Consider the following 21,905-nt stretch of genomic DNA (forward strand, 5'->3'; position numbering starts at 1 on the left):
AAATGGTCACAAAGCTTCTGAGCTGCTGAAGCTGAAGAGAGAACTGCACTCTCTGCTCTGCCCAGTTACAGACTGCATCACACTTGTCTTTTTTTCTATTACCCTTCTGTCTGTTCAGCTACATCACCCAATGCAAAGGGAGGAAATGTCTATGAAATCTTTTTAAAAGAGTTCATCGTAAGGAACTCCTGTATTTGAAGAATCTCTAAATTCTGGTGCTGATTTCCTGCTCCATGGGAAGAAATTAAATTTGTCATTGATTCCACAAGGGCAGGAAGCAATTCCAAGCACATGCACACACGCTGTTAAGAAGACACCTTAAAGCAGAATATAACTTAATGTAACTACTTTGGGAAAATATCCTTCCCATTTTTTAGTGGCTGCAGAAGATCTTGGGTTGATAAAATGGGAGTAAGTCTGTGTCATATAGGACATGAGAAAATATAGGATTTAGCAGACAGCAACATGATGGGTAAAATACTCACAAGTATTGTTCTACAATTCTTAATGTGTGAGTTATTCCCTTCTTTAGTGAATGCAACTGAAGCAACAAATCCTGAGAATGTTTCCTTGTCCATACTCTATGCAAACGTAAAACATCACCTAACACCGCAGTTAAAAAAATGAACTTTTTCTTTTTTTTATTTGTTATTGTTACCACAGCACCAAACCATGTTATAAGCCATGTTCCCAATATATTAACCACCTACATTATGCAAAATAACAAACAGCCCTTGCCTGAAAGGACCAACAGTGTAATTGAATAAATTTATGGAAAACTCAGGCCCAAAGCAGGTACAATGAAAATGTCAATGAAAGAGGCTTTGGCAGTAGCCATTGTAGAATTCCAAGATGACATCTGGCATCACTGGAGTCAGTTGCAAAACTCCCACTATCTTCAGTGAAACCGGGACTGAAAACATAATGCTTTTATTCATTTCACAGTCCTTTGCTCATGCAACTCAAACCTAGCATTTTGTAAGTTTTCTTATTTCTACTTCTCATTCTTTTGCACTAATCACATTTTTACAGTACTTTCTGTTTATAAGCTGATACTTTTTGAATAACATAATTAGGATACATCTATGTATAATTCTATTAATCTCTGCCCAAGTTCACTAAAGTATGAAATATTTCACAAATATTTTACACTGCAAGGCATTTTTACAGTATGTCTTGCTTTGCTTTGAAATATTATTTCAATGCTTCTTGTTCTTTATCCTGCATTTCTACTGGTGCATTTACTAAGACTTGGTTTTCAGTTTTAAGTTTCTTCTTTAAAATAAGGAGAATTACTGCACTTGGGATATAGGACACTCCACGTAATATTGCTGGCAGGCCGAGATAGAGCCCCCTGAAATAAAGGATAAGCCTTATTAAATATATGCATCTGTAAAAAAACAGCAAAAGTGTTCAGCATACATTGTTTTGCAACAATTGCCCAGCCACTAGAAAGCTTGTGCCCTCAGCCTTTTGGATCTCACAGAAGACAAATCAATAGAAGAACAGAAACTATGTCAGTAGCAACAAAACAGTTACTTAGATGACCCATATTCAGGCAACTAATTTAGGCAGCAAAGTTAGCCATCTGGTACCCTATGGATCTCTCCACAGGTAAAAGAGAGAGCCCTAAAAAGACTAGCTCAGACCACCTGAGTAAAATTACTGGGTATTCATGAACTAGCATTTTTCTTTTAAATCAAACTCAACACAATACTAAAAGGAATCACCCTGAGGTCACTATTCAACAAGACTCTTCTTCAGAATTTCCACATTGCCTGTTGAAGGACTACAAAAGCATGACCATAGTATCCTGGGCTCATTTCCAACTTGGGTATCCATATCCTCTCCTGTATTTTAATTCAAGTACTATTTCAAGCATTTTCAACCATGATATTGCATAGTCACCACTTAAGAGTTTTCCACAAGGGCTTACTGCTTTTTTTTTTTTTTTAATCAGAATTCAGTGTTTTAAGATGTGCTCTCATGAAAGGCTATTAATTAAGTAATTATGGCACCAGAACATTTCTGTTCAGAGGGTGTTCCAGCATCTGTGGCTAAGGCTGCACTTGACAAATAAAGTTAATGCCAAAGAAAAAGTGTTGTGTCAAATCCCTAACATAGGAGCAGTTGGTCTATTAGGAAAATATAGACTGTAAAATTATATCTCTATGAATGTAATAATACAGTAAGCAGGAAAAATTAAAGTAGAAAATATACCTGTATGTGACAATGTCATATATCCTACATGCTCCTTCTCCACCACAAGTCATAGTACCCCACTTTAAGCAAGTCGTATCTATCAAAGCTCCAAAATAGATGGGAGATGGGATTCCAGCTAAAAAAGAATATTAGCAACACCTCTGTGAGTAGCATATTTCTTCTGATTAGCAGATACACTGTAGAACCTATGCGGTTTCTCACCTCTCACAGTCCATCTGTCCTGTCCTCTTGCAGCATGAACCGTGTTCTCTGTATTTCTTACATTCTCTCTTCTTCCTTATCCACCTACCCTCAACCACAGATTTTCTTTCCTGTTGTTTACAATATATATATGCTACAATATGGACTGTGATTTCTATTCAAAACTCAACATTTTCTCTCATTAGTCAGTGTTGTGTTCAATGAACATACAACAAGAGTGAAGGAATGTAAAATGTCTTTCAGATGAGCAGACAATATAGTCAGCCTATTTCCCAGTATAAATGCAAACTGAAAGCTGTTTTAATTTGCCACACTGCCTAGATCTGTAAAAAGCCAAATTCCTCCTGGTCAAAGGCACTACATAGTAGACTCCATAATAGACTGCTGTGTTAAGCCCCTTGAGCTCTAGATCAGACTTAACTGTGCTTCTAAAGTGTGCTAAAGCTTTTCTTACCAAATACTCTTGAAGCTAGTCCATGGATGCCCACTCCAAATGACTTTTCTTCAGGCGTTAGAGACCTATGTATGTGATAATTACATTTTACACCAGTTAGCAGAGGAGACATTAATAAGAAATGTTTACCTCCTGGTTTTCTTTTTCTTTTTCCATTTTTCTTTCCCCAGCAAACTATCACATTAGGCCCAAATCATTATAATTAGAGCATTGGTTGGTTCATCATCCTCATTAGTTGACACGGAAGTTCCTTAGCTAGGACTGCCAAATTCACAAAAGGAAAAGCAGTTGTCCTGGTATCATCCACTTGGGCTGAAGTCAGTGCAAAGTGCAAGATAGTTATGCCTCAACCAGCGTCATGTGGATGTCATCAATCAAGACATGGGTATCACACACAACTCTCAATATCTTGGTGCACTGACTCTACACTAATTAAGGATACAGCTGATAGCCAGAAGCAACAGGTTATAAAGCTGACACTAAACCTTAACACAGTACAGAAATAAGATTGTCATATTCTTCCTCCCTTCAAACACAAACCAACATACTTTTAACTCTTGAGGGTGTTTGGCCTCAGAATAAAAACTCCAGTAGTTTTCTTATGATAAGGACATTTTACTGTACCTTATCAAGACCATGTATCCAGGCATGGCTGCTAAGGAAAAAATGAAGCTGCAGACCAATGACAATATTAAAAAATAATGAAGCATCTTCTCACAGTTTCCTTCTCCATCACACTGGCCCAGAGTTGCAGAGATATTTTGAGATGAAAACCCTGAGGCTGCAACACAGGTGCAGTTTTCAAATACCTGTCAAAAGAGTATTTTGATCACACAGATTGTCAAAACTCACGCACCAAATGTGAAACATGCACAGCTAGCACCTAGCTCCCTCTCTCCTGAATGTGTATGTTACACGTGTGCAGCACTGCACTGCAGCCTCTCTCCCTGTCTGCCAGGCACAGGTCCAACCATCATCTGTATGCAGCATATTGGGTTAGAGAATGAGAGAGAGCTATGGTCTTATGCAGATGGGTGAGTGGCTCCTCAAGTAGGACATGATCAAGAGCGCCCTCATTTTTAGTACAGTTATGTGGACATTCCAGTTCCAACAGGTCTGACTCTCTTTTTCATAATATAGTGTCTTCTTTCACACTCCAGAAGAAACCAGAGATGTTTGATTGAGGCTGGGTTGCAACATTCTCACTCAAACACTTGATTCTACTGAAATCATTGAGACTATTGCTACAATAAGGGCTCTCAAATGTCAGCCAAAGTGTTCAAGGGCATCAGTACCTGGCCCTTATTATTACCTAATACTTCCCTAAAATATTTGTAAAATAGAGGCTTTCTAATTCCTGTATGATTTGGCATTTATTGAACTCATTATTTTTTATTGGTTTCAATCTAATTAGAACTTATAAATTTTTCTTGTGGATAATGTATCGTTAATTAAGATAATTAAAGTTCTGTAATACCCAGTTACTTATTTAACTCTATAGGGTAAAAGAGATTATTAAGTTCATGCTAAAGAATTTAATTTTAGCTGAAATATTCTTTGGTACTCAGGTTTCTAGCTGGCAATACCCTGAGAATAATTTCTTATTCCATTCTGATCATTTAATACTCCTTTGATTATTACAAGAAAAGGAGGCTTCTTCATTGTATTATTTAATTTAAACAAACTAATTTTCATATTCAGTTTGGAATTTCTGTTGCCACTCAAGGAATTTTTCCAACTTTTATGTATCACCTTGTATGTCCACTTAAATGTACATGCATGGATATTTCCCAGCCTATACTGACATGGATATTTCTCACCTACTATATTTCATAGTTACAGCACAATAAAATGTATGCTTTACCATACTCTTTCCAGTTCCTCTTGAGGATTTACACCCAGCAAGACAAGGTGACATGTAAGTGATTCCATTGTTCCCACAAACAGGGTCCCATATCTTAAGTGGGCAATCACAGTCCCTGTTGCAGCCAGCAAGTAGAGTACTTTCTGTGTAAGAAACTTGTTCTATTCTGAAATACATTTAGAAAATTAATAAATATTTCAGTAATGAAATACCTACAGTAACCTTTTGAAATGCTTAAGGCTCTATTCTAGCTCACGTGTTGATCCAGGACACAATCCTACATAATCCTATCCTACAGCTGTACCTTTCTATTTTTACCTAGGATGTTTTATTATATTAATATTATCAAACCATAGATAGGTATGCATACCCTTCAGCATTTTTCTTATCTATGCATATATGTTCTTCATTGTCTATAAGCATCATATATTTTCCTACTTGTGCATTTTACAGACACACAACCCTGCCCAGTGATTAATGGCAGGCTTCAAATCAAGATGAGACGAAATATCCTCTGATAACTCAATAGCAACCAAATTCCAATAAATCAGCATAAGATAGTGTTTTGTCCCTCTGTAATTCTGAAATTGTATTCCTGTATGCCTAATTTGACCAACTTTTTCTTTCCACCTGCAGTTACATGACTTGAATGTGTAATTACATAAAGTATCAATATGGGCATGTAATTGTGTGATTCTTGATGTGGATATCTTTTCTAATACACTTTAATATTCAAAACAGGGATAACAGAAGACAAACCTACTGTCTCATACAAGTAAAAATCCTGGAGAATTTAGACCACTAAACTAAAATGTTGCAAAGGTATAGATTCCCTGGCTAATTCTTGACGAGAAAAATCATTCTGGTGTCTTAAGACCTAAGTCTTCTTGTGCCTTACCCTTCATAGGAAATTGTAAGGCCAGCAACTGGTGAAGTATCACAGATAGTCCAATAGGCACCAAAGTAGAGAAGGTATTCCAGTAAAGATACCCAAAATGCTATTTTCGCAGCCAGATAAATATTTATCTTGAATTTCTTCATGAATAAGCCTCCAAAAAAATACCCAACACATATAACTGGTAAGTTGTAAACTCCTATTTAAACAAATGAAAATTCCATGTTAAAATAAAGGAGAACATCAAAGCCATTCATAAGGGAAGACCCATACAGTGCCTGTGACTGAATTTAACTACAGTGAGAAATGGGTCTCTAGTTCCCTTGCACCTCCAAAACATCTGTCAAATTCAACAGCAGTTGGGAACAGCTTGGAGAGGTGCTAGACAATAGGACTAAAATGATTCGTTGGGAAATTGCAATCTAGAATTGCAATCAAGTTCCAACACACATACATACACATACACACACACACACACACACACACACACACGCACGCACAAAGCAGTGTTTCAATACAGCCTCCCTAGCTGACAGAGAAACTCAACAGGAAGACAAGCTGGTGGAGCACATTTTGGTGCACCCTGAGCATCACAGAAAGGGAACAAACTTTCAGTTTTTATATGGGATTACTGAACATGCTCTGATGCTTCTTCGCTGTTTGATACTTTAATGAAGACTGAAAGACATTTAGGAAGTAGTTTTACACATGCATCATATGGTTTGGTTGGCTTTGCCCGAGACAATGCTGGTTCTCTAACAACACCTGACTCTGGGTGGGCATGGAGAATGAGGGGAAAAGGGAAGACTGAACCTGAATTTGGATCCTCTCACCTTAGCATGTATTTCAGTACAGAAAATAGTCTATCTGAAAAACAACCCAGCCGTGCAGTGTCAAAGCAACAGAGATATGTGATAGGTACAAGACTTTGGATACACAGCTTCAAACACTGGTGACAGAAGGCAGTAATAATACTCATCAGGTCTGGGATATTCTGTGTGGCAGATTTTAAAGAAAATGGTGGAGCTACTGTGAAAGATGAGCACTGAGTTAAGTTTCCTACCAATTCTGCGCCAATTCAAAAGATGGGAAGTTGATTATAAAATTCTACACAGAAAATTCAGAGATGCTTAGCAGAAAATGCACGATTACTTGGAAATATTTTGTGGTGTGGACTCTTAGCTGTAGAAGCATTTGACCTTAGTACGTATATGTATACGTGTACACATGAACGTATATATATACATAAAATAATAACTGAATTTGCACAGAGGCATCACAGAGCAAATAAAAAATGAAAACATACCAATTAAAAAGATGGCATCTGATGCAGATTTTCCAAACTGCTGTTCCACATATTTGGGCATGAATGATAACATACCATTGAAGGCATTGAACTGTAACACAGTTATGCATATAAATAACATATAAACTGGGTTGTGAAGCAGAGCCTTGAGGAAGGGGATGAAATCTGGAATGAAATAACATAATGAGTTAGTGTGATGCGTTATGAAAAGAATCACACAGTGCTTAGTGTAGATGAGGGAGGAAGAGTGAAACAGAAATAGCCCTTAACTGGATCAGGCTAGTCCTTGTGCTTTACCAGACACCACAGGCCAAAGATTACTTGCTTAGCCCAGGCTACCCCAACATATTGTTTCTACACATACATAACCTCACACACAGACACATGCACACCAATGCATGCTGCTTCTTATTTAAAAAATAAATAAATAAATAAATAAATAAATCAAAGTGATAACCTTATAGTACAAGTTTCCTGAAGCTTTTTAGCTGTACAGTGACTGAACTTTGCCCTTACAGATTTGCAGCTGCAAATCTTTTTCTCCCATCTTTCCTACTGCTCTTTCTCTCATTCCTTGCCCTCAGACCATTCAGCAAACCCCCTTTCCTGAACCTGGCATGAAAAGAAAATACAAGGGGGAAGGGGTATAAATCCACTAGATAGCTGTGACAACCTGCCCCCAGGTTTGATCACTGATTTCGATTATTTATTATTTGCTATTGTGAGTGGTGGGGCGGAAGAGGCCTTTTCTCACCAGACCAGTATATTACTCATGGATTCATTTAAGTCTACATGACAGCAGAGGAAGATGCTATGTCGTATAAAAATGAAGTTGTAATATCAGCAGAGATCTGAGTGTTCACACCAAGTACAAATGGTGAATTTGCAGAACTCATCTTGAAATACTTACGAGAGGTAGCGGATAGCACTTACTTTCTGAAAATTAAGATCCTGTTAAGGGGGCCTGGGCTGGGTATACAGAATCATAAGACTACTCTGAAGATCCTAGCCTTTGACATATTTTATTCACTTACATTTCCAACTAGTACAAAAAATGGAAGGAAAAAAAATAGCTTCCTACAGATACATAGATCTAAAAGACCACAGATGTGAAAGTTGCTAGTGGTAACATGAATAAATGTAAATCAAATAGATCTTAAATGTTTATGAGACACTTAAGCACCTGTAAATTCCTTTTTATGCTTTATGTTGGACTCAAGAAATGCACAAGACTTGAGCTGCTTTTCTGCACACTGAATGTGAGGTACAAACAACTAATACCTGTAACTTATTCACAGCTCACTGAGTTGTAATATTCTTTACCAGATTTCAGTGCATTAATCCTCTACAGGGAAAAATAGATCCAGATTCTACATACACCTGAAAAGCAGGAGAGGGAAAGGAGTGAATTTAGTTCCTTGAGCTACGAAATTATCTTTCTTCCTCTGTGAGACACCATTCTAAATGCCTGTGCAAATCCTTTAAACTGCAGAGAGATGAAAAACAGAGCATGCATTTTATATCTTGGACCCATCTTTACTCACAAAAATACACATAGTTCACATCTTAAGTTTCTAAATTAAAAAAGGGAAAAAAAAGACAATATAACTTGCCTTTAGCAATTTCATACATAGTCTGTTTGGCTTCATTTTTATTATTTTCTTGCAATGGTACTACACTTTTTTTACTTGTCTCCACAGATTCATTGCTTTCTCCTTCCCTCAAGAGTGACCTTGGCAAAAACCAAAAAGGTATTCCCGCAAGAAGATTCAGTGATGCACAAATCAAAATGCCCAGCCACCAAGCTCCAACCCAGCGGGCATCAGTAACTGTTATAGTTATATTCTCTATAAAAAGAAAAAAAACAAAACTCAGACATGTTCAGAACTATTCACCGTGTTTTTTCCTAGCCATCTCTGACGTGTGATATAAGTATTTTAAAGATTCTTAAAATTAGGCTGATCAAAGAAAATAGTCTCCAGTCTTTTTTTTTAATGTTGCAAAATAGTAAATTTCAGTGTTTTGTATTAAATTCTAGTCCTTTCTTATGTTAAGCCAGATGACACAATTGTTCATCAAATAATTTATATGCAGGTTTATTTGTGTATGTGTGAATTCAGGCCTTTTATTGAATTGAATGTTATACACAGATTTCCCATTCTAAAAGAAACACCAGCAAGCTCAGATAAAATTAAGACATCCCATATTAGCAAAGAAATATCTTTCAGTGCTGAAAAATACACCAGCATGCCTACTGATTTATATGTAAGATTTTATATATTCATCCATTACCTGCATCTACCGATCCCAGATCAACAAACAGTTCTGCACAGAATGATGCCAACAACAAACCAAGGAAAGGGCCAATTACAGTTGCTGTATGTAGACATCCTAAAGTATGAAAAGGAGAAAACATACTAAATTAGAACCCAAACATAATAATTTTCTTGGAATTATTACATACGTTTAGGACAGTCTACTGAATAGTCTTCTGCACCTAAAAATGGCCTCATTTCAACAAGTTCATCTGTAGTTAAACACAAGTTCTACAGTGTTATTATGTTGAGAAGGCAATAATATGTTTTCTCCATTTATCAGACTGAAGGAAATCATAACAATCTTTTCTTTTGCTTTTGTTTACATATTTGTTAGTTTGGAGGAGGGGAGTTATCACAATCGGGTAGACTTACCCAGATAGAAGGGTGAATTCTCTGCTTTGGCAAAATCCTCCAAATATGAAATTCCTAAAGGCATGATGGGAGTTTCACCCATTCCACGCACTATGTTTCCAACCATCACAAATATCCACAGCAAGGACCCAGGCTCTTTTTCACATTCTGTGAATAATATAAAAAAAACGGAATTAATGTTTTAATTCTAACCATTAATTAAATTCTAGAAACAAAAATTTGACTAACAGATTGAACTTTGGTAGGTAGGTCTGTCCTGTAAAACAGGAGAATAAGTAGTCACAATACTTAAAAGCCTCCAGAACTGGAAGAAGCACTTCCTGGTGAAGAATTTAAATCCCTTCCCTCTCCATGCCATACCTTGTCCAACCACTTCATAACCATGGCCCTTCCCTTAACTCATTTCCCTCACCAAAACTGCCATTTTTATGTCAGTGAAGAGAAGACAGCATCTGAACCTCAGTGATGAAGGGATGAAAAGCCATGCCCGACTAACCTGATCACTGTCTACAACAAAGCTGCACAATTTAGAAGAAATGCTTTAGCTACTTATACCTTAATTTGTGCATTTAGAAAAGAAAAACAATATCTGAAATGTTTAAATGAACGTTTAATACCAAGCTATTAAGTATGCACTTTTTCCAGCTTTCCCTTATGAAGATGGAAAATTAATGCCTTTAGTGACATGCAGTCTTGGAAAGCTTGGAATCACATCCATTACTAAATGGAGACACAGAAAATTACAGCACTATGGTTTGACGTCACTGTGTTGATACAATATTACGGCAGTGTGATTCAGCTTTAACACACATTGATGGAACACCATGACAAAATGTAACAAGTAACTGTGAGGTTCATCTCACTTAACTTTTGCCATCCAGCAATCATCTAAGTTTTCAACAGTCAGCAGGTGCATCCAGGAGGTAGTGTGACTCACCCTGAAGTACAGAGCATTAATGTCCTTACAGCAAATGTACAGCTTGAAGAGCTCTGTAGTCTCCTTTGACCAGCTATCAAGGGATCTTAAAAAGAGAGATCAGACTAAATGCTTCCCTTTGAGGTAGCTAAAGGGTCAGGAGATTAATCCCATCCTCAGTGTGAGGATTTGTGTATGATGATTTGATAGTTGCCTCTTAGCCTTTTGACTTTATAGTAATTACTTTATATGCATATTGCTAGTGAACATACATGGTTCAGTCTCCCAGATAAGTTTTAGCCCAGTTTAGACTATTTTCGCTTTTCTCTAAATGGAAGTGGGATCTATCTCTTTTCCTTGTTCTTTTAGCTCTTGTGTGATACAATGAAGAAGCATCCTGGTCCAGATTAATCATTGCCCAGATGTGTTTTCCACCTCCTCATAGTATCATACTAGTTCAAGTCAAAAAGAGAACATTTGTAAGAACAACTTGGTGCTCTATTTCCCCAAAGCATACTGACAGGGATGTTAACTGAGCAGTTTGAATACTGTGAAAACTGCATAAAAAAAAAGCGCTACAGCTCTCATGTCAGAAAATAAAGAAACAAGAAGGCTAGGAAATTTCCTGAGCTCTGGTTTTTATGTCTGCAAAAAGTACTGATCAAAAGCAGAACCTTGAAATAATTGCTATTAAAAATAAATTGTATTTACTTAAACACTATAAAAACTAAGGGAAAAAAATATTATTAAACATAGGAAGACCCATACCTCTTGATGGCTCCTCTGTAGGTAAAGAGAACAAACTTTGATTAACAAGGCAGAGAGGCATGACTGAAAAATTCTCCTGTTGTGAAATGCTGCTTTCAATACGATACCTGTTTGAACCAAAGGAAAGCATGCATAGGTTAAGAAGAAATACCTCAGAACCATCTCATAAATCTGTACTTCAGTAATGAAGTGACCTATAAGAAGAGTGTGTAGCTGTAAGAAGAAGAAAATGTTAAAAATTTACAGAGCCTCAATAAGAAATCAGACTAGGAACAAAGGAACTGTAACAAGAAATCAACACAGCACTTTATTCAGGCTGTTATCTAGCCTCTAAGATAATCTTGTAACAGATGCTACAGGGGGAATTGATGAAACACTCTAATGAAATCCCTTGTATTATTCTCTCTTCTATTATTCTTCCATTCTAACTCAATTTGCACCCTAGGCAGAGGAGGCCACGAAGGCTGTCAGAGCAATACCACATTGGACATAACAAAATTAGAGGATCTGTCATCCAGGCTCCAGACCAAAGACATCCTTAAAAATCATTGTACTGCCCATCCAAGTAGATAAGAGCTAGTAGTGTAATGTAATACTATCACAGGCCACTATTTCTTCAGGGAGTTCACAAGGCATGTGAGGCAGCACAAGCATGTAGGCAAGGGCAAGGGCAAGTGCCTTCCTTTCCTTTGGAGAGGGGTGGCTTTCCTCAGGAAGTGATGACTGAATTCTGAAGCCATCTCAGAAGCAAAACAAAACAAGCTGCTTTACAGTCACCACATCATTCTGGTGCTCAGCAATGTCTCTCTCAATAAGTAATACTATTTCAGCTGGAGAAGTTACAGATTAAGACACATAAGGATCACAGAAGCTGCTCTGAGCTAAGCAAAATACTCACCTTCCAAATAGGAAATGAGGAATTGATATTAAAAGACATCCAAACGACATAACTGTGCACCCCAAAGCAATTATTCTGGGTCTGTGAAGCTTTGCTCCAAAGTAACTCACAAATGCTATCAGCAGCAAGTTGCCTGCAAAAAGAACCTGGTTCATATTTACAAACCAAGGCATCCTTATATCTCCTAAAGTGCAACATGAATTTGAGTATACCTTATTAGTTCAACATTTGTTACTTCTCTTACCTTGTAAAAACTGTAACTAGACAAGGAACTTCCTAAAGCAGTAATTCCCTGCTATCTGTGATCTTTTTCTAGAAGATTTAGACCACATAGAAAGAACATGAGAATAGAAGGCAGAATGGAAAAGAGATCACTGTGAGAGAGATTTTTGACTGCATCTATGTAAAGAATTTTCCCACTACTTTACATAAAAACCAAGCTCAGAGGCTGCAGAATAATGGGTAGCTTAGGAAGCTGTTCTCCTAGGATACCCTATTTTGCAATGTGTGGGAAAACACAGAGTCATATATTGCAAGGTTTCTTTGTACTGAAAATAATGAACACAAGATGACATACAGAGAAAAAAGAAATACTAAATTAATATTATTTTCAGTAATGGTTTGAAAGGAATAAAAGAATACATATTTTTGTACCTAGTATAATTTAAAAATACAAATGTGCTAAAAATCTTTGCTCTCCTCCGCTTTCACTTGAGAATCAGTTGATTTTCTCTGCTTTTCATTTATTGCTATGCAACTAAGAATCAAGCTTCATGTTATGAATCAGGACCCATAAAAATAGAAATTTTGTAATTGTATACCTACTAATTTGTGATCTTTTTGTCAAAAGAACAAAAATATCTCTGAGTGATGAGCATCATGCTCTGAAAGAAGATAACACTTTTTTATGTGTGATTGCTAGACAAACTGTATTGAATCAGTGGCTTGAATGACACTTAAAGATGTATACTTACATGGTCCTAGAAAATTATTTAAGTCTTCCACATATACTGACTCTTAACCATTTCAAATATTATTATGATTCTTCACCTTTACATCGTTGGAGATAAGAATGCCAACATTTGTTATAGAAAAGTGCATATGAAGATAAATTATTTAAAATAATAATCCTTTTACATGCTACTTCATTAATCTTGGCCATTTCATATTTCTTAAAGTCTCCATCTTATCAAAAGCAAGAATATATTCTGGGTATTCTTTCTTTATTTCAACTTCGGGCTGCCCCATCAGACTGCTTTACAGGCAGCAGCAAAGTGTTGCTAAAACATTCTTATTCTTGCACATGCAGATATAGGAGACCAGGAAAAGGGAGACAGAGCCTTACCTCCCTTCCCCATCACTATATATGAACCTGTTCCTCAGCTGAGCCAGGGATACTAAAAATCCACATTGTAACTTTAAGGGTATAAACCACATCCTTTAGGGATCTCTATATAGGCATGTTTGAAGCTAACAAGACTTTTGCTCAGCTTTTTTCACAATGACAAAATATAAGCTTACCACTAGGCAATAAAACTCACTGACAGGCAAGGTGTCACTAAAAGTAGAACTGAAAACCTTCTTTACAGTTGTTCAAGTATAAAATCTTGAAATACTATTAAGTTTCAGTAAGGAGATTATCTACTCCAATCAACTTTGAGGTCACTGATCAGAAGAGCTATAAAACGGTAAATATGACCTTGAATTCAAACAAAGATTATAAAATCTTTCTGGTTTGTTCAGAAAGATTCAATACAAATCTCTTAAACTGGTTTTATTTTGTTATTTGCTCTGTAATATCTTATGCTAGTGCAGAAATTAGATGAACCAATTTTTAATCCTAAACTTCATCATTTATGCTCTCCTCCTAGTTTCCAAAACACTAAATGTGTAAGTACCAGCTGAAACAGTAGGATACTTGGTCACTATTGCCACATAAGAGTAATTGACAGGTTGCTATGAACTTGAGAGTCACAAATACATGCTGAGCCAACATATTATATTTTTAGAGAATAAAAAATATTAAAATGAATGCTTACCTATTTCAAAGCTTCCATTAATGATCCCCACTAAGGAAGCTGGAATATTAAATTGTTTCTCTAGCTGTGTAAACAAGCTGTTCATGTAAGCACCTGACATTGTTTTACCAACAAATGCAAGTGATAGTGCCAGCAGAAATACCTAGGAAGGAAAGAGGAGAATGCATAAAGAATTATATATATTTAGGAATATTCCATGGTTATCTTCCCCACCAAATATGTCTTCCAGGTAAAACAAGTGAACAGTTTTGTTCCACTGATATGTGGGTAAATATCATCATCATATCCTTGTCCACAGTTGTGGCTTCATTAAGCCAAAGATTTTGTTCTTCATCTACTCCCATTGACCAAGACTGTCTTCAGAAACCTTAAACTCTGTAAAAAATATATATAGTCAAGACAGGAGCAGCACAGCCTCTCCTACCTTGTGTCTGCTGCAAGATTGCCATCTGCAGGACTAAGTAACGTCTGCAGCCAGACCAGGATGCAAAGATCTTTGCACCCTTTGCTCATCTGAATGACAAAGTAATTGCAGAGATAATATTGTTTCCTTTGATCGAACTACTTGATCAAGTATCTGCTCTCCCATCTCAGTAGAGGTCATGAGCCGGGAACAAGACATTTCAAACAGAAGTAAATAGCAGATAGGAGTAGTGTCCTTTTTACAAGAATGTAGTAGCAATTGACAGTAAAACCCAGTAGCATTAAAATAATTTTAGGGTTCTCAAACATTACTTACAAAATGAAATCAACAGCATTTTTAAATACATCTGCAAATGCTAAAAAGTATAAGTAATGTATTCAGGTTTTGAATTACTATTCAAACCAAGCTATTTTACAATTTTTTATAGTGCTTCTTGACAACTTGAGTAGTCTACGGTACATCAACAGCCAAATTCTACCGCCATGTCACAATCAGTAAAGGCTCATTTCAGAGGTTTTAGAAGGAATGGTAAACACGTCAGACTAGGGAGATTACACAAATTCAGAGGTGGTGCTTCAAATGAGCAATCAACCGTACCTCCAACACATTACAAAGGGTAAAGTTCAGGGACATAAAAAGCAACACATGATAGCTGACAAACTTGCTTGACCTCAGTTAAGGCGTTAAGGATAAGGAAAAAAAAGTAACTTCTACCAAACTACTACAAGTGCAAGCAATTATAGTTGTGTGTTCCTACAAAATGATAAAATATTTTTGTACCTTCAGCTTGGAAATGCAGCAAAATTTGTCCCCTGCACCTTGCTTCTCAGCTTCTGTCATGTTGCTTTTTATAATTGGTCCTGATGTCTAAGTCTGTCCAATGATCCCATTACAGTGTTAAAAAAAAACAACACAAAAGAAACAAAGAAACATTTTTGTTCCATGTTTGCAAAACATCTGATTCATTCTAAGATATTTCATACTTGAGTGTCTTCCTTAAATAATTGTGAACTGGATTCCAAAAAATATACACTTCATTCTAATCAAGAAAATTTGACTTGAATGTCAACAGCATAACAGCTAGCCCTCAGTCCTCATCAGATACTGAATGATTTCAGTGCTATACAACCATTAAGCAAAGAACAGAGGAAAGAAATGTTCTGAGGGCAAGCTGGTTTGTCTGTGACACAGTTTTTTAGCCCTTTTCACAAGCATTTAGTACTGACCACATGGGAGACCGAACTATGAAGACGCATACATTTGACTGGTGTATACCTGTCTCTGTGGTCTTTATTTACTGTGCCTGTCCTTGCTAGTCATAAAAAGAACATTTAGTTCTTCTCTGCATGTTCAGCTGAGCCCTCTCCCTTCCACTGGCATCAATGTAAATTTGTTAATTTTAATATAAACTGTATTGGAGACCAATCTCTTGGCATTAAAACTAGAAATAAAAATAAAACAAAAACCACTAGACCAACTTAAGTTCTAAATGGAAACAAACCAGACTCTGTTCTCCTTCCCCTCCCAAGATCTGCAAAAATTTGTCTGTCTCCTTTTAGTCATCTCCATCTCGACATCATGGCTAGAGCTTCTGGTAGTGCTAAGTCACCTGCTTTCTTACACATCTTACATATTTCCCAAAATTGTGCTCACAGAAGGAACAGTATATTCCATGGACTTGGAACATACCTGTAAAAGTCCCTATACATCTGAGGGTTAGCACAATGAGTTAAACAGAGAGAACACCATTTTAAAGATTTATCTCTAAGGACTGTCACAAGGCTTCATTAAACCAAGTTATTCAACACAGTTCCCTGCTGCCTGATGGGGTAAGCTGAAGAAAAACAGGGCAAGTCAGAACCCTACCTTATAGTTGGGATGCATATAGGTTAATTTCCTCTTTTTTTTTTGTCTCAGATACACTTTCCAAGTACAGTCTTGCAGCACCTGCTCTTCTTTATGTTTTCCACTTCATAAAGTCGCGTCTGGGAAGCAAGCCGTCTTTAACAAGCCTGCCAACAGGACTGAATTGTCTTTCACATTCTTTAACCCAACATCCTCTCAATCAATCTCTTAAAATACTAATTTCTACAACAATGTTAATCCTCTCAAATCCTAGCAAATTCACGAGCATTAACTCCTTCTACAGGTAACTCCTTACTTGGAGTTTCAAAAGTGTATAGCATTCCCGGAAACACTTTACAATTAAGGTGGTGAGCAACTCAGACAATTATCATTGATATATAAACAGTATGCTTTGCTTGAAGATGTTTACACAAACTGTGCTCAATCACAGTACAAAAATGTGCTTATACAGGTTTGCACCTTCTTTGCAATTTGGCGTAATAGTTTATATCCCAGTGAATCATTTATCTTAACACTATTTTATTCAACAGCAGCCCACCCTGTTTTAGCAGGTACAGTTCAAATTGTTACTCAAATGCAATTACACTAATGTTAGATAAAGGAAAATATTCTCAGGGCAAAACAATTAAGTACTTACAGTTCTTTAAAGGTCTGCAGAAGAAATGACTGATATCATACCCTTAAACTTTGACTTTTAGTCCAAATTGTTGAAAATTAACCCAAGTCTATTTACTGCAGAATTTGTAATTTTGCCAAATGGTTTCAGTTGTGCATTTTAGAGTACTCACTCAGATGTTAAAGACACCAGTTGACTTCTTAAGAAAAAAATTATGCCCATCTCTTCCTCTTCCCCACCAAAAAAGGCCAAGAGCTACAGCTGTGTCAGATCCCCTAGCACAAAGCGATGACACTCTTGCCCACTGAAGACATCAGAGAGTACTCACAAGCAAGAAAGGAACTTTAAATGTGCACATAACTGTAAGTTTACAGACTAGGTGGTGTCCTAGCAAAGGGTGACACAGGGTCAGACTGGAGGAGGAGAATGAGTTTGTGTCTTGAGAGGGTGCCCAAGACTCGAATTAATGTATGAAAAGCAGCCCTGGCACACTACAATCATTGGCCTCTTCTTGGTGTCTTGGAACGGTCTGAAAGAAAGTGTAGCCCTTCCCTGTTGATATAAAGCACTTGGTAGCTCAGCTGTGAGGCAGAACTGCGTCTGAATCAAAAATGGAGAAAATTACTTCAGACCTTGAAGCAGAGAGGCATAAAATCACTCTTGTCAGCAATCCCAGCTCCTGATCATCAGTGTTTCTTCTCACTGTATCAGTCTTTCTGGGTCTATTTTTGAAGTATACAAGTTTAACTACATATACTGAGGTGTTAATTCTAAAAGGGGGCAAGATCCTAATAACTAGCCACTGCAACAATCATTAGGAGCACCCTTTCCTTTGGGACTTTTGTTGCATGATGATGGTTCACCATGAAAAAGTGGAAGACAAAAAAGCCACCCATAGCAATATAGCTGCTGTGATTGATCTTCAGGGTAGGTGCTGCTAATTACTGATTACTGGATGTTACAAATACAGAATAGTTTGACCAAGTGTAAATATTTCTAGCTAATGTGACAAGAAAAAGATTACATACCTTTGAACAAATTGGGTAGACATCACATCTAAGAATCTGTAGATACGCCAAGTACTGGTGCTGAAGCACGTTTCATGCATGACCTTAAGCCTCTTGTTGACACTTGTGTTTGTCTCCCTTCATGTAATAACTACTAATGCACATAGAAAACCTACATGCAAAGTCTAAAAAGTGTGGTGAAGGTGGGATTGTGTTTAATGAAAGCCTGGCTTTTGAGCACAGCTCCCATAGAGTATTTCTCGGCTTTCTCAGGGAGCACCCAGCCTTCCTGAAAAACGTCCCTGTACTACCACATACCCTGTGTGGTTATGCTTTGGGGAGGGGGAAATAACACACTGATAAGATACTTGGCATTTTTGTTACACAATATGTTTTTGTTTCACAAACTTACAACTTTACTGCTGTACTGAAAAATGTTTTGTAGACTCTCAGCTGATGCCTTGAGACCACTAATGGCTGAGGATCTTGGCCTGCTTCAGTACCACACCGTATCACGAGGCATTTCTTATAAAAAAGTTCAAGATTGTAAATTTTGGGGAGCATATCTACTCAGTTCTCATTAGAAAACTCAGAACATTAGAAAAGTTCTCAAGTGAAAAACTATTAGCATGCTTCTCCCCCATAAAATATGCATTTCTTAAGAGCTATAGTGCTGCTTTCTGTTCTCACTTCATGATAATCTCCAAATCATACCTGATGGCTATCTGTACTGGGATTTTGCTTATACAGTTTAACTAGAAATCTAAGTCCTGTTTCAACCTTTGATTTCCTTTAACTAAAATCTGAGGTAAAGTCTTATTTCCCACTAAGATATTTTGAAGGTTTTCTTGCATTTTATATTTTCTTCATTGCCACTTCCAGAAAATTAAAAATCCTCTGACAAAGTAAGAATATATAAAAACAGTGGTCTGAGTTCTGCCACATCCTGCATTGCATTCACAGAAGACTGTGCAATAAGAAAGCCACAGTGAACTCAGGTAGAAAATGGCTGAGTATAAGGTTCCCTCGACTCCCTGTGGCCATCCTTGCTTCCTTTAATAAAACAGCTGACTTGTTCAAGGCCAGTTTGGACAGGGCTTTGGGCAACCTGGTCTAGCGGAAATTGTCCCTGCCCATGGCAGGGGGGTTGGAACTCAGTGAGCTTTAAGGTCCCTTCCAACCCAAATCATTGTGTGATTGTATGATTCAGGAAAAGGATGCTGCCTACCAAAATAGCAGTTGTTCAACAGTGTATGCCAACAACTAAGTAATATTCATTCAAGTGTAAAGTGACTTCTCTCCATGTGCAACTTCCCTCCGTGCATAACTAAGCCTTGTTCTACGTAACAGAGAAGTCTCAGTGTCATTAGAGCATTAGCCTTGCTTTTCATGAAAAATATCTAAACTTCAATATTCTAACGGTAACAGTTAGCTATGAAAATCTGATTGCAAGCACTTAATCAAAAGATATGGCTAGAATAATGCACAGAGAATTTGTTACATATTTGTCTTAATTGATTAGAAACTAGAACTGAAGATCTCAGTTTAGGTGCCTTTATACCCTGTGTTTAGCTATTACAAGGATTTACCAGTCCTTTTTTCTTTCTCTCTTACCCCATCTATTTTTTAAATATTTCATCTCATAACTACTTGTAGAATATATTCTTTATATATTTTATATTTTAATCCATGTCTATCTGGGGGGTGTACACACCATGATTTTGTCTATAGAGGTCCTTATTTTCAAATCTCCTTATTCATAATAATTATTTAAAAGTGAGCTTCTGAGATGCATGCAAGAATTTTCAGCATCTACAGGAAATAAACTAACCACTGCAATTAAAGTCATTGGCTAGGAATTTAATTAATCATTGAATAAATAACCATTACCTGAACTTTGATGAGATAAAAAGCCATACTACCATCACATAGAGAACTGTGTAATTCTACAATCTCAGTAAGATTATTTTGTTCAACAGTTTCCGCTCAGGGTTAATAAAACTGAAGACTCAGATCAGCAAATGGATTACAAAAACTGGAAAGCAAAAATTGCAGTCAAATAAACACCTTCTTACAGCAGGCACTTAACAATTTGCTTTAAATACTTATCTCCGATTCAGGGAAAAAAAATTACCCAGGTGGTTACTTTAGTTTAAGTGACCTATAGCATGTGCCTGCTATCATAAGATTTTCTAGCTCCACTTCATATAACTTTTTTTTTAAGATTTCCCCTAGAATTCATCAATAATTTGCATTTTAGAAACTTATGACATTGAAAAGAAAAAATAGTAAAGGGGAACAATAGGAAAATACAGGTCATCTTTTTAAAAGCTGCAGTACCCCTTCAGGATGATGGACAAGCTGCATGCATCGGCTTATCTCAACTGACTTTTGAGGTTTAAATGCCTTTTTTCCTAAAATTCACATAGCCCATTATAAAAGATTTACTTTCATTCATCAAACTTAATTTTGGTCACTTCATATTAGCATATTTGCAAAGTGTCTTACAGTAGGAACCTAAGTGCTGAACATTGATGGAAGTCAAAAGAACTTCACTTATTGATGTGCTTAAGTATGAACTGAGTTTAGCTTTAAAAGCAAAATGAAGGAATGGATGCTTCAAGGGCATGCTCCTTTGGACACATACATACAAACAAACACAGACAAACGTACGCACACTAACAAGAGTTTTCCCACGGACTGTCTACATTCAAACCTCTCTGGTGTTCTGTTTGTCTGTAGCACCATGAGAAAGGAAGTACTATTGGAATTATATCAATATTTGCTTCATGGAGAAAGGGTCTTAGAGACTTCTGCTTACAAACAAAAAAGACTACTGGTATCTATCTATACATTTGGATCCCCAGTCCTGGAGGAAAGAAAAAGTCCTTTTACAGGGATAAAAAAGAAATAATACCTATGAAAATACTGGAAATACCCAGTAATATTTAGCTGCCTGAGAGTGCTGGAAAGCTTTTCTATTTTTTTCAGGCTTTTTGAAATCTGAAGGATGTTAGGGGAACTTTTTTAGGGTAAGTGTGAATTCTTAGTCTTAAAGTAGGTGATTGTAGCCTGCTTACATGGCCTGTGTGCATAAAAAAGTACCTAAAGGAATAATCCCATTATGCCCATATCTGGGCACTTTAGTGACTTCTGTGAATTTTCAGAGTTTGGATGTGCTTAAGTGACACTGGGAAGCACCTACTATGCAGATCTTGACCTTTGTAACTTGCTTTTGTTTCAGCAGAGATCCTTCAGCAGCAGGGTACCGAATGAAGGTAAGGAGTCTCCCCAGCAATTTGCCAGTGATCAGCAACATGCACAAATTAAGTACCTCTCAAAAAAAACCAACAAAAAACAGCAGTAGAGATATGAAATTAACATATGTTCACAAATGCACAGTTTAATATTCAGCAAATTAATGTAACATTCTGTGCATATAGAATTCAGAATCTCTATTGTGATTAATTCACGGATAACATAGCATTATAGAGAATCTTTGATGTCTTAGTATATTGAATTCCCACCTTCTCCATGGGATTTCTCCTAAAGGCCATATTTGCACAAAGTTCACTGCTTCCTGCATTACCAGCCCAGACCTGAGAAACTGAGACTACAAGTAAATTTTTCTGGCTGGGGTACTCTGATCATTATAATTCAAGGAAAATACCTTGAAAGAGTCAAATATTTGGCTTACAGAAGCAGGCAGACCCTATTCTTAGCAGGTACTTTTGTTGA

The 21,905-nt window shown here is 36.9% G+C and overlaps 1 protein-coding gene across 3 annotated transcripts; it reads right to left on the bottom strand.

Annotated features, from left to right (window-relative positions):
• Nucleotides 1-617: 617 nt before the first annotated feature.
• On the bottom strand, nucleotides 618-17,504 carry LOC134162667 (solute carrier organic anion transporter family member 1A2-like). Of its 3 annotated transcripts, none has more exons than XM_062616827.1 (16): nucleotides 17,333-17,504; nucleotides 16,545-16,690; nucleotides 15,459-15,551; nucleotides 14,255-14,396; nucleotides 12,216-12,348; nucleotides 11,318-11,424; nucleotides 9,634-9,780; nucleotides 9,236-9,334; nucleotides 8,557-8,790; nucleotides 6,944-7,108; nucleotides 5,641-5,836; nucleotides 4,743-4,908; nucleotides 3,503-3,687; nucleotides 2,879-2,943; nucleotides 2,221-2,338; nucleotides 618-1,354 (listed from the first exon to the last, which is right to left on the bottom strand). In XM_062616827.1, the coding sequence occupies exons 3-16, from the start codon at nucleotides 15,516-15,518 to the stop codon at nucleotides 1,195-1,197; spliced, it is 1,977 nt and encodes a 658-aa protein (XP_062472811.1). In that variant the 5' UTR covers nucleotides 15,519-15,551; nucleotides 16,545-16,690; nucleotides 17,333-17,504; the 3' UTR covers nucleotides 618-1,194. The 3 variants fall into 3 exon arrangements, with proteins under 3 accessions (XP_062472811.1, XP_062472812.1, XP_062472810.1); XM_062616828.1 differs by lacking the exon at nucleotides 17,333-17,504 and adding an exon at nucleotides 17,182-17,259 and having other exon boundaries at nucleotides 5,641-5,791; XM_062616826.1 differs by lacking the exon at nucleotides 17,333-17,504 and adding an exon at nucleotides 17,182-17,257.
• Nucleotides 17,505-21,905: the final 4,401 nt, after the last annotated feature.

The sequence above is a fragment of the Pezoporus occidentalis genome, unplaced genomic scaffold, assembly GCF_034315485.1.
Source record: "Pezoporus occidentalis ecotype Australia unplaced genomic scaffold, CSIRO_AGI_Poc_V1 ctg19, whole genome shotgun sequence".
Lineage (NCBI taxonomy): Eukaryota > Metazoa > Chordata > Aves > Psittaciformes > Psittacidae > Pezoporus > Pezoporus occidentalis.

What these genes read in the sequence shown, in the direction of transcription:
- LOC134162667 (XM_062616827.1), bottom strand. Translation starts at nt 15,518, where the DNA reads ATGACAGAAGCTGAGAAGCAAGGTGCAGGGGACAAATTTTGCTGCATT. An exon ending in GAATTCACCCTTCTATCTGG is followed by an intron (nt 9,335 to 9,633) that starts GTAAGTCTACCC and finishes TTCATACTTTAG; the next exon opens with GATGTCTACATACAGCAACT. An exon ending in ACTAGCTTCAAGAGTATTTG is followed by an intron (nt 2,339 to 2,878) that starts GTAAGAAAAGCT and finishes ATTCTTTTTTAG; the next exon opens with CTGGAATCCCATCTCCCATC.